This window comes from Ptychodera flava, chromosome 15 (assembly GCF_041260155.1).
Source record: "Ptychodera flava strain L36383 chromosome 15, AS_Pfla_20210202, whole genome shotgun sequence".
In the NCBI taxonomy this organism is placed as follows: Eukaryota; Metazoa; Hemichordata; class Enteropneusta; family Ptychoderidae; genus Ptychodera; species Ptychodera flava.
Window position 1 is genome coordinate 33,256,801 of NC_091942.1, and position 13,462 is coordinate 33,270,262.

The window sequence follows — 13,462 nt, forward strand, 5'->3', positions numbered from 1 at the left end:
GGTAGATTGCAACATCATTTGGTAACAATTCTGTGAACATTATAATAAACTTGTGAAAAACCATTCTTTTTCAAAATCAAGAATAAAAATCAGGGGTTACAGTGCAAATTTTGGAACTAGAGAACCAAATTACCCAATATATACCAATATTTGGAATTCAAAATAGCCACCATGCTTGTGTTAACTCTATAGGAAAAAATAATTTTTTTCCCTGAAGCACTTACTACCTTAATTAATTACCTTCAGCACCATCCACTTGGTCTTTGGCTTCACCCATTTTCTCATTACCAAATCCAGGTCCTACAGCTCTGCCTGGTTTCCTAGTCAATGGTTTCTTCTTGGTTGTGCCGATTGTGAACAGGAGAGATGATTGAGTTTCTGTACCAGCTGTGGCTGAGAATTCAGCAAACGTGTCTTGGCTGCCTGTCAACCAATTGTATGCACTCTTTCTCCTGCCAGCTGCATCTATAGAGATACAGAAATAGACTTAAAATGTAAGCACAGAGATGAGCAGAAGCTTTTTTCTAGTATAGATTAGTCAGTGAGATTTTCACTATTATGTAAATGCACATTGCATCTAACTGCTGTTAACACAAAGCTAGGAAAAGGACTATATAAATAACTTTCGTCCGCTCTGGCTTTCATAATAAATATGAAGACAAAATATCAAATATTAATTGAGTCATATTTTAATTGTTAATTGCATTTTGATAGTTCATGGTTGTATTAGGTGTCCGGAATGGATAAACATACCCTGCTAGCATACTACATTTGTACACCCATCAGGATTGGTCCCAAATTGTCTAAATCATATGAAACGATACAGAACGGTATATAAATCACTGTAATTAAGTCAAAGTTGGGAATGCTGTCGCTAATCATTTGAGAGACAGAGGTGTCGTATTTGGCAACAATGCCATCATATCTACCATAGAACTTTTTGAAAGTCCTCATATTTATTAAGGTAAATGTTACATAGTCAACAGTTGATAAATTTCAGTCATGTTACCATTAGCAACAGATGATGTATGTTACTACGCACGGTACATGCTCATCTTTCAACACCATGGGAGTAGCATCATTACATTTGACAATGTATGCCAGTTCTACAAACATGCCTCATTACGGCAGCACTGATAATCTAAACCGGGCTAGTCTATACTCTATGATTGACACAGACCAAAAACATCTGCAATTGACTCTTGAGGGCAGAGATTTAAGCTCCTTTCACATCAAAATTATGGAAAGAAACTAAATTTCTCTTGTTCATCAGAACATAAGTCATCAATTCGGTAAAAATATTCAACATGCTAATGATATAACGATGCATTTCAGTTTGTAAGCGCAAGATGACATAATTCACAAAATGTGTATTCAGGAGGAACATTTGACCAGATGTAATTATCACCTATTGAACTCTCATGCACAGAATATTGGGGAAACTGTCAAAAGTAAAGCCAGGGCTCGAAATTAGCGTAGTCCCACGTCCACAGACTACCAACTTTTCCCTGGGGCTACCAAAACCCATGAAATGGTAGCCCACATGGATTACCAAAGCCTTGGACAGAGGACGACATGATGTTGATCGCTGTGAGATGACCAACGCTCATACAGTCAACCCAGCTAGACACAGAAAGGCTAGACCATGACTTTGTTATCCAAGTTAAAAGGCGTCAGTGCAGTAGCATTTGTTGAGACAAACTTTCAATAAATATCATTATCTGAACTGATGTACCAGGATGACAGGCTCGGGAATGATGCCAATGAAAATTCACTTTCATAGTTATTTAATCACAATGCAACAATCACAATTAAACACAAAATTATTCAAACTGCAAAGAACAAGTCATCGTTGATGACACAGTCCCCACTTGTTAATGGGTACTTTGATTACATGTCCTAAGAGGATAGAGTCCTTCCTCTTCATTAGGTCTGTGATAAAAATACTTTTGAATAAATTCGCTTGATACATGTCTGAGCTGTAGTTCAGGACATGAAAAAATCATAATAAAATGGCCACATGGTGGCCTTATTGGATCGTATCACAGAACAAATCTATGTGCATATGTATGACAGACATCCAGCTCTATGGGTTTGCTCAGAATTAGATATACGCATAATTAGTGAGGCACAGTATGAAGCATCATAAGGTCTCCCATCATACCATATATGAAGGGTGTACCACTTGTGGTTACTGAGCTATGGACAAATATGTATATTTGAGGTCAAAGGTCATGGAGGTTATGTGACATTTTGTCAAAATAATTGTATTGCTAAGTTATCGCTATATACCAAAAATCAGACCTCTAGCTCTATTGGCTCGCTCAAAATTAGATATGCACATAATTAATGAGGTACAATATGTGGTGTTACAAAGTGTCCCATCATACCATACATGAAGGATGTAGCACTTGTGTTTACTGAGTTATGGACAAATATGTATATTTGAGGTCAAAGGTCACCGAGGTCACATGACATTTTGTCAAAAAAATTGTAGTGCTAAGTTATTCCTATATACCAAAACTCAGACCTCTAGCTCTATTGGCTTGCTCAAAATTAGATATGCACATAATTAATGAGGTACAATATGTGGTGTCATAAGCTGTGCCATCATACCATACATGAAGGGTGTAGCACTTGTGGTTACTGAGTTATGGACAAATATGTATATTTGAGGTCAAAGGTCACCGAGGTCACATGACATTTTGTCAAACAAATTGTAGTGCTAAGTTATCCCTATATACCAAAACTCAGACCTCTAGCTCTATTGGCTCGCTCAAAATTAGATATGCACATAATTAATAAGGTACAATATGTGGCGTTATAAAGTGTCCCATCATACCGTACATGAAGGATGTGGCACTTGTGGTTACTGAGTTATGGACAAATATGTATATTTGAGGTCAAAGGTCACCGAGGTCGCATGACATTTTGTCAAAAAAATTGTATTGCTAAGTTATCCCTATATACCAAAAATCAGACCTCTAGCTCTATTGGCTTGCTCAAAATTAGATATGCGCATAATTAATGAGGTACAATATGTGGCGTCATAAGCTGTCCCATCATACCATATATGAAGGGTGTAGCACTTGTGGTTACCGAGTTATGGATATATATATATATATTTGAGGTCAAAGGTCACCAAGTTCACGTGACATTTTGTCAAAATATCTGAGATATCTGCGTGAACGGATGGACTCACGGATGGACTCATGGACGGACATGACCCAATCTATAAGCCCCCTGGACTTCATCCGTGGGGACTAAAAACTGTGTCACTGCATCCTTTTTGCAATATGAATACGATGAGAAACTAAATTTTATTTTTCTTGGCCTTATACATGGGAGTCTATGGACTGCCTTATACATGGGAGTCTATGGACTGCCTTATACATGGGAGTCTATGGAGACTGCCTTATACATGGGAGTCTATGGACTGCCTTATACATTGGAGTCTATGGAGACTGCCTTATACATGGGAGTCTATGGAGGTGGAAACTATAAAAAGTCCTCTAACGCGGCCAAATTTGATCGCATTGTGAAACAAATCGACGTGCATCTGTATGGGGTAGGGTACTATCCTTGTGCAAAGTTTGAAAGAAATTGACCTGGGCATGTCTGAGATATCTGCGTGAACGGACGGACGGACGGACGGACGCACGCACGGACGCACGCACGCACGGACATGACCAAACCTATAAGTCCCCCCGGACGATGTCCGTGGGGACTAAAAAGCTATCGCGCCATCCAGAAATTACGCTTTCCTAAGTGTACGAGATCATCCCATGATAGTGTACTATGGCGGAGAAATATAGCAAAAATTGCCACGAAAGTATTGAGAACATGACTGTACCAAGTTGTCATCCTGAAATTCATAGCCAATCTATTTAGCCATGCTATGTTTGCATGTGCTGAGTGAAAAGTCGTTGTCATGGCGAACATCAAGATTTGCATATAAGCTCTGTATGTGTGAATAGGTCGTCAGACTTTGAGGCGTCACCGTTGTCCACTACACATGCTATACCAAGCTCCTAAGGCTATGATCTGCAGGTATTGATGTCAAATGACTAGAAAATTCACTTCCTGGATAGAAGCAAACTCAATCTTTCATTGTCTAGATACAAATAAAAATATCATTTACAAAAAAACCTCTTCATTCATGCATGGGCTACCAGACCTTGTCACTGGGCTACCAACTTCAGAAAATGGTAGCCCAGTGGGACTACCAGGGAAAAAAGTTAATTTCGAGCCCTGAAAGCCAACTATAATTACTACTTACCAACATCTTGAGTTGCTGTAAATTGTTGAGCATCTTGTGTTGCTCTGATCTGATTACTGATTGTTTCAGCCGTACCCTGTGTTGACATGACAGGTGATGACTGACTGGATTGGGTTTCTACAAACATGGGTGTTGAAATGGCAGCGTGTCGTCTCTGCCATGAATGATCAATCTGATAGTCCTGCAGAGAGAAACCATTTTGTCACCAACTGTAATGATAAATGACTGTTACAAGTTTGTTTGATTTAACTGAATTTCTTATCAATTAAACTGGTTATAGGTGATATTTCAATATTTGCTGTAACATCCTTAGGTTTGGCTAATTGCAAAAAATCTTGCACATAAAACTGTTTTTAACATCGAAATCATTTCCCTATTTGTTTCTATTTTCATGCCAGTAGTCAATGACATTTGTAGCAAGGACACTGCATATTACTTTCCAGTAAATACATATGGTAACAGCGCTGATTGCAAATGATTGCAAATGATGTAATTTTTTGTTCATAAATATGCAAAAATAAATATCTGTCTGCATTTTTGGCAAGAAAGACCAGAATAAAACCGGCTAGTGTTACAATGGATAAGAAAAGTTACACTAATTTATGGCTCAAACTACAAGCTACAACAGCAGCCGCACATGCAACAACAAAGTTTGTCCGAATTTCAAGCAGTAGTGTCTGATGTCACACACGTGCAGCTATATTGAGTAACAAACCTGAAATCACGATCAGCGATATTGTTATATTACAGGTAGCAACTATTTGCTGACATCAAATAACATGGCAGCCATACATAGGCCACAAACTTTGTCTTACTTTTTTTTTTCAAAATTAAAAAGTACTAACTGTGTAAAGACTACTTACCTCAAATTTGCATTCTGATAGTGGATGTTCAAAGACCTCTCTCTTGTAATCAGGGCTCTTTGAAGTCATTTCCAGCAGAAGACTGGTTGAATAACTCAGAAACTGATTCTCAGTACTGTTGGAGTACATACATTCCAGCATGGAAACCATCCTGTCTAGTGTTCCAGATGGTAGTCTTGTCTCATGACTCCAAAAGTTGCTGACTCTAAGACGTAGATAAGACTCTTCATCTGACAGTCCTTGAAGAAGACACTCCTTTGTCATGCTCAGTATCTCATTGGCTGTGGCTGATTCTTCTTCCCTGAAATGTAAAGTAACAACTTTTGTAAAGTTTTTGCAGAAGAATATTTTGATAATCAATCCATATGGTGACAAAAATACCTCTTGAAGGAACAGCATTACTGTCTTTAGACACTATTTTCATTCATATGATATGTTGAAGGTTCCGGAAGAGATTTTGACCAGTGCAACTTGTACATACAAACAGAGAACAAGATGAAAACAGCAAAATAACCTCTGTCACCCACCAGGAATCCATGTATAAGCTAAAGGCTGTTATGACAAACTCCAAAGCTCATAGATTACACTGATAATATGACAAATCAACAATTTTGTGAATTTGTAATAAAAATTAGAAGTGAATTTCATTCATTTTTTTTTTTTAATAAAAGGCAACATCAAGCCTGGAAGGCATACAGAATGAAGCTTCATTATGGCTGTAATAAATAATAAACATGAATCTTGATTAAATTAAAAAATATCATTGATGATGTGACAGTTGTTAATATTTTTCATGCCTATGTCTCTGTGTCTTTGCATACCTGTAATTATCATATATCCACATGAGGATATCATACATTGTCTCTCTGCAGACAGCACTTTGGTTATTGCTGATTGCAACCACAGGTGGCATTAAGAATAATAACTCTGTTTCTTTGAGTTTCTTCAACATCTCGTTGACAATCTTCAATGAAACGTGTTGGATTGCTTCATCTCTGTTGAAGTGTGACAGAAAAATTTCATTCAGTCAACATAAAAAAGTTGATTTTTTCCAAACATTTTATAATTTGGAATTATCTTAAATACTAAGCATGACTATTGATTATCTTTGATCATAAACTTCAAAATGAGCTGAGTTTTGAAGATGAGGGCAAATCTTTGATCTAAATATTTCAGAAAAGTAGCCACTGATGTTATCTTAAAATACTTGAATATAATAGCTATGGTTCCCTACGAGTTTTGCCTATGGAAAATTCAAGCCTTTTATATTCATTTTTCTGTTGAAAACAAAATGTTTTAATGTTTTCATAAGCCAATGAGAATAAATTATTTTTTTTCTTACATGCACTTATTCTGGAAGAAAGTCACTGGGATAAATTTGTAATTCACTTTCCTGTTAGATTTACAAATCAAAAGTCTTCAAAGACCCGTTTTGAAGATGGCACTACAAATTGGTATAACAAACCTCTATATGGGTTAGTTAATGTAAAACATCAACTGGGGTTGGCTTTATTTACTTCAGATAGTACAACGGTTCTGCGTATCCAATGAAAGAGCAGACAGTACATTATATACAAATATGTGACATTAGATGGCTTAAGCATGTCAACATTTCCTTGGATCTTTCAACGTTAGAATGTCAGTGAACTCACCTGTGTCTGAGCATTTCAGTGATGGATTTGTTTTTCATTTCAATGAAGAGATTGTCAATATGATCTGCCCTGCTAAGAATCACCTCCAAGGCATTGCTCTTGGGTTGACCATGCAGCTTGGGTAACATGAACAACAGTTTGTTGATAAACCTTGGATGACAGAACACAAAGAATTCATCAGAACTGATGAATGGATAAGTCTTGAAAGCACTATGGCACAAACTGCACGATGATACAGCTAAATTTACTAAAAATCATTTTGATTCTATTGTACTTTAATGGTTCTGTAAGGTTACTGATACAGTATCACAAGCATTGCTTTGATCCTTAACTGCTTTGATCCTTAACTGCTTTGTACAATGTACAAACTTGCTACATAAGAATATAAATTAAAAAAACAAAACAAATAGATTTGAATAGCAATTAATTATGTTCCTCTTGTCTGCAAATGAAAACTCTTATTCAGATTACACCTGTATTTTCTACTTATATTGGGTTCTCACCGAGTTTATCACATGGTCATGCAACAAGCTTAAAATTCACTTTTTTGATCCCCACATGTACAGTGTCTATCACTGACTTACAATCAGTATATTAATATGTAGCAGCCTATTCTTTACAGCTGAAAGCATCAGACAAACTCACCACTGCACAAAAAAACCATACACAAGCAGTGTACACAATCTAATCATTAACCCTTCCACTATCTCTGCACCCAGTTACATGAATTTCAAACAACTGCTTTCATTTCAAGTCATTTTTCTCCCACCTGTCAGCAAATGGTGCATGATGTAGCTGTATTTTGTAGACATTGGTGATGAAGACTTCAGGTCTTGAGGAATGTAAAACAGTCAGCTCTTTCTGAACAGCATCGTGGAATGTACCCTCAGTTACCTTGGAAACAAATGTCAAAATTCTGATTATTGGTAAACATTCATGAGATTTCACCACTTTACATTTTTTCCAAAATGGCAGGCAATAATTTGAATGTGCTTGTCGGGCTTGATTATTCTCATTGATGGTTCAAACATCAAAATGAAAAGCAGAATTGGGGTAGTCTGATTTCTTCACAAATGGCCAAGATCTGACTCCACATCCATTCACAAGCATTTCAAAGACTTGACACTTGCCATATTTATAAATATTTTCACAAACTGCATCTCTGGGACTGACAGAATTGATAATTTACCTTTTCCTTCTCTGCCATGTACTTCATCACCATGCCAACGACCTCGCCTGTTGCTGCATACACATCCTTGTACTTGAAAGACAGGTTTGCACTGAGAGTGACATAAAACCTGAAAAATTCATACATAAAACAAAAATGTACATACTGTCATGTTGTTGAAATTCAAGTGAGTCAAATATAGAAGTAACATTCATTACTTAGGCCGATGTTCAACTGGTGAAACTTAGAATATGTATAATGGATGGTGATTATAATTGGTACCATTGGTTACATGTTCACATTGTTGAAATGGTAGTCTAAACTGCAGCTCGGTAAGAAAGTAAAGTAAAGAGGTATGTCCACAATTGAAAATATTGTACATGACTTAGCTTTCAGATTCTATTGGTATGCATGTCTTATAACTTGTACTTAGAGGTAAGGCACATCTACATACATCAGTACTACATGTACTATGAGGTCTTTTGCAAGCAAGCTCCAATGGGGTAAATTCCACACTCAGAGCAATTTACCTGTTTTTGTCAATACCGCATGACTCTCTGTATGGTGGTAGCTTATTGGCTAAGATTACAGCCAGCAGTTGGACACCAGTGGCATTCTCTTTACTGCTGGGATCTTTACAAGAAAAGTGGTTGAATATGACCCTGGTAAAAATATGACACAGACAGACATGGTGAAATTTGTATGGCATTTCACATTGATTCAAATTTACTTCAGACAAAGCCAGAGTTAGCATAGACTGACAGTAGTAAATATTTACACAATACATCTATTATGAACACTGCAAAGAATATTATCACATTGACATGCAGTAGCTATAGAGTCCTGAGCTGAACGACGCCAATACGGACGATTACTTTAGTGTGTCTGGGTGCTCATTTTTAGCTGACTTCTGGACAAATTTAATGGTCATGTGTGACTTTAGTCAGCTATTTCTCATTAACAAAGGGTGATACTCCTCTAGGCCCCTGTTCATCATAATTTGCTACCTACTTAAGGTGGTTGGAAAGGCTAGAGCGTCAGTTATAAATTTCAACAAAACTATTAAAATATAAAAGTAGTCAACATTCTCTGTGGAATAAAAAAAACTAGACATTTGGGCACAAAGGCATTGCAGAGTTATAGCCTGTTAAAACTTCTGAAAAACTGACCAAATAAGAAGAAGTTGGGGAGTCCTTAGTGTATTAACTATGGTAGAGGTCCCCTAGCTTTTAAAAAATGTTTGAAAAGGAAAAGTCATTATTTGCTGTTTTTCAGGAAAGTTTGACAAGGTGGTGCTGGCATTCAGAGTGAGTGACTGCTATTGTAAATGCATTTTTAGATTCTTTGAGTGTCAAAGAGGTGTCAAAAGTGAGATTAACAAAACAAACTGCTCTATGACTTCAAAAGAGGGGTGCAAATATGGCTTGTTTTCAACATTTTTGACAGAATAACAGTTTTCCTACATATTTGTATACCAATTTAATCCAACTTTGAAATGAGATATGGACATGGAATTTTTACAGCCTATAAACAAGGTTACAGATAAGATTTGTACGGCACAATTTTCCTGTATTTGAAGTACTTTTTGAAAAATCACATTTTGAAATTTGTAAGAATTTTTAATAATTTTTTGATATATAAACCCATGTAAAATCATAAAAACAAATTTTATTTACAAATCCTGCCGTACAAATCTTACATTAAATAGTGTCAACATATTTATAACTAATTTGGTAATATTAATACTATCCAATTATTATTAAATTCAAATATGTAAAAAAAATATGAAAAATTAAATTTTAATATTTACTGGTGTCATATTTCAAAATCATGGCTGCAAATATGCAATTTTTATATTTTTTGGAGAAAATATTAACTAAGGGAGTTATCCTGAAATTTAAACTAAGTATCTTGATTCTAACACTTGAAACTTGACATTAACTCTGAGAAAAGAATTGGTGCAAAAATAGCCTTTCCAACCACCTTAAAACTCTCTGAAAACCCTGCAACTGTTTCATCATTCCTGGGCAAGAAGTAAAAGAGAATTATACTGTACCTTGATGGCACTTCGATGGAATCTTTCCAAAGTTCAACCACAGTTTTCACCAACTCTAGGTTGTTTCTGAGAACTTGTCTGTTTGAATGATGAGTGTTCTTCATTAAAAATTCAACCACTCTGCTCACCAATATCCTTTCACTCTCCTTGCAATAAGAGGAAACATACAAAGTCATTGAGTAATAAGTTTTTTTAGGGAAAGAATTGTCAAAATTGGCAAAATTTTGCCACTTAGAATACAATGAGCTGGCTATTGTAAAAAGCTGGTAGAAGTTTGGCACATACAATAAAACAAATGACTTCATACAACCAGGATTAGGTCAACTATTTCTCATGTGAACAAGTGCAAGGAGCATAACTCTTTTTTCACAAGCAGCCTTTGCCTCAACCCAGTCAAAACCTCTCAAATGACTACGGTATGCAATATGGCTCTCTCCTTCCATCTTCAATACACAAATTTGAACATAGCCTCATATAGTGAGCAAGCATTGCTAGAGAGTGTTCACCATACAATGCCCTTAGACCTTACAAAGAGCAGAAAAACAATATATTTTATATCATGATTTTCTCACAAAACTGATGCAGGGATGCATTTTTTAGAATTACTTTTGAATTCTCTTGGCCTCGCAAAATCCAACCATATGTTGACAGAGAAAAATAAGAGCTGTAATTTTGAATGCTGCAGCATTTATTTTCAACATTTCAGAAATGTATAGTATGTACATGTATGTATGTACCTACACTGGCATTTCCTATTATGTGTTGTATACTGTCAATTTTTTCTGTTGTTGTTTTCAGCTGAATGCGAAAAAAGAGCTAATAAATCAAATCAAATACTTTATCATCCATTAAATTAAAATACAATGGAAAATTTCCTTTTGGCTTCACAGGTTTCTATAGTTCCTACACAATCAAGCCATGGCACTGAAGTGCAATAAACACCAAAAACAATGTACAACACTCTAACACTGAATTGATTTAGGATTGTAAGTAAACAAGTCATCGTTGATGACACAGTCCCCACTTGTTAATAGGTACTTTGATTACAGGCCCTCAGAGAGGATAGAGTCCTCTTCATTAGGTCTGTGATAAAAATACTTTTGAATAAATTCGCTTGATACATGTCTGAGTTGTAGTTCAGGACATGAAAAAATGGTAATAAAATGGCCACATGGTGGCCATATTGGATCGTATCACAAAACAAATCAATGTGCATATGTATGACTTAGGTCAATGTCCTTGTACCAACTTTGATTAAAATCGTTGAGATATGCCTGAGTTATGGCTTTGTACATGAAAAAATCATAACAAAATGGCCGCACAGCAGCCATATTGAATCGTATCACAAAACAAATTAACGTGCATATGTATGACATTGGTCAATCTCCTTTTACCAACTTTGAATAAATCGCTTGTTACATGTCTGAGTTATGGTTCTGGACATGAAAAAACGTAATAAAATGGCCACACGGCGACCATATTGGATCGTATTACAAAACAAATCAATGTGCATGTGTATGACATAGGTCAATGTCCTTGTACCAACTTTGAATAAAATCGGTTGAGATATGCCTGAGTTATGGCTCTGTATATTAAAAAATCGTAACAAAATGGCCGCACAGCGGCCATATTGGATTGTATCACAAAACAAATTGATGTGCATGGCTATGACATTGATCAATGTCCTTGTACCAACTTTGAATAGAATCTATTGAAACACGCCTGAGTAATGGCTCTGTACATGAAAAAATCATAATAAAATGGCCGCCTGGCGGCCATATTGGATCGTATCACAAAACAAATTTACGTGTATATGTATGACATAGGTCAATGTCCTTGTACCAACTTTGAATAAAATCAGTTGAGATATGCCTGAGTTATGGCTCTGTACATGAAAAAATCGTAACAAAATGGCCGCACGGCAGCCATATTGGATCGTATCACAAAAAAAATTAAAGTGCATATCTATGACATTGGTCAATGTCCTTGTACCAACTTTGAATAAAATCAGTTGAAACATGCCTGAGTTATTGCTCTGTACATGAAAAAATCGTAATAAAATGGCCGCCTGGCAGCCATATTGGATCGTATCAGGAAACAAATCGACGTGCATCTGTATGACATATGATGTAATCCTTGTACCAAGTTTGAATCAGGGTTCATACACTTCAAGTAAATCAAAATTCCAGTACTTTCCAGGAGTTTTTTTTGCCATTTTCCAGGAGTATTTGTGGTTGAAAAATGCCATTTTCCAGGAGTGTTTGCACGATAAAGCTTGCAATTTTAATAAGAATCATACACTAATTGTTTCCAATTTTTTCATTGTCCACAAAACTTCAGCCTATAAGACATCATTTTGCTGACAAATGCAGTCAATGACGAGTTGACAGGTTTTGACGGTGACGACATCTGAATATAACATCGCTGACGATTGAAACAGTTGCGAGTTGCGACTGTGGTGTCAGGAAAGATAAACACAGGGAAGGCTTAGAATTAGTCGATGACTTTACATTTGATGAAGATCGGGCAAAGAAATCATTAATTTTTTATTTACTTGCTCCTGTTTTTTTCCTACCAGAGCTCGATGTTTTGCTCCTTTAGCTATATAGCATGGCTTTTCATAGCCCCGCGTATGATGCTATGTGTTCCCTGCATTATAAAGCCTCCCACTACAGCCCTGCTAAGGTCCATAGACATGCGGTCCCAATTTGGACCGCACACAAAAACTACTTTTCTAATAGCCCTGCGTACGATGCTGTGTGTTCCGCTACAGCTAATCGCCCCGCGAGCAGGGCGATTAGCTGTAGCGGGCGATTAGCTGTAGCGGAACACACAGCATCGTACGCAGGGATACTTTTCTAACTACTTCCGGCCAAAATCAACTCGATTCCAATCTATGCCTACCCGAATCACTCAACCGCTCACAGACTGCAAAAAAGAACTGTTCGCATGACGTCCAAAACCATTAGTTTGCTGGTGATGCACGGTGAAGGGCACAAAGGCCAGCAATATCTCGCATGATTCGTGAATGTACCGAATGGCAAGCCACGGGAACATGGAGCATCATATGCAGGGCTAGGCTTTTCGATACATCGAAAGTCTTTTCACAAAGTTTGCATCTTGCCGCAAATTTATCTTGCGCCTGCTCAAGCCATCCTATGTACTCGGGCTGTTTCAACCAATGGTAGCTGAATAAACACTTTGCAGGAGGCATTGCTGTGACTGATGACCCGAACAAGCTTTAAATTTCAACACGGTCCCTCCACAACCTACTCATGCCTACTTCGATGTCACTGTACGTGCGTGCAAAACCGTGGATTATGGAATACACAACGTGGTCTCGCCCACGCTGATACAAGGGTACCCCTTTACGACATTGTAAGAAACACTTCTACGCTTTCCAAATTTTGTCTCGGGAGGGCTCCCCACCTGTCGCAAAACATC

General features: G+C 36.9%; 1 protein-coding gene across 1 annotated transcript in view; it reads right to left on the bottom strand.

Moving 5' to 3' along the window:
• Positions 1 to 13,462, bottom strand: part of LOC139151947 (DNA-dependent protein kinase catalytic subunit-like) — a 97,374-nt gene that overhangs the window by 35,973 nt on the left and 47,939 nt on the right. The window contains exons 51-59 of the mRNA XM_070725011.1: positions 10,019 to 10,164; positions 8,493 to 8,624; positions 7,984 to 8,092; positions 7,564 to 7,688; positions 6,795 to 6,944; positions 5,964 to 6,137; positions 5,143 to 5,443; positions 4,280 to 4,460; positions 241 to 465 (exon numbers count right to left, since the gene is read on the bottom strand). Of these exons, the coding sequence (XP_070581112.1) occupies positions 241 to 465; positions 4,280 to 4,460; positions 5,143 to 5,443; positions 5,964 to 6,137; positions 6,795 to 6,944; positions 7,564 to 7,688; positions 7,984 to 8,092; positions 8,493 to 8,624; positions 10,019 to 10,164 (1,543 nt within the window). The remainder of the gene's footprint in view (positions 1 to 240; positions 466 to 4,279; positions 4,461 to 5,142; positions 5,444 to 5,963; positions 6,138 to 6,794; positions 6,945 to 7,563; positions 7,689 to 7,983; positions 8,093 to 8,492; positions 8,625 to 10,018; positions 10,165 to 13,462) is intronic.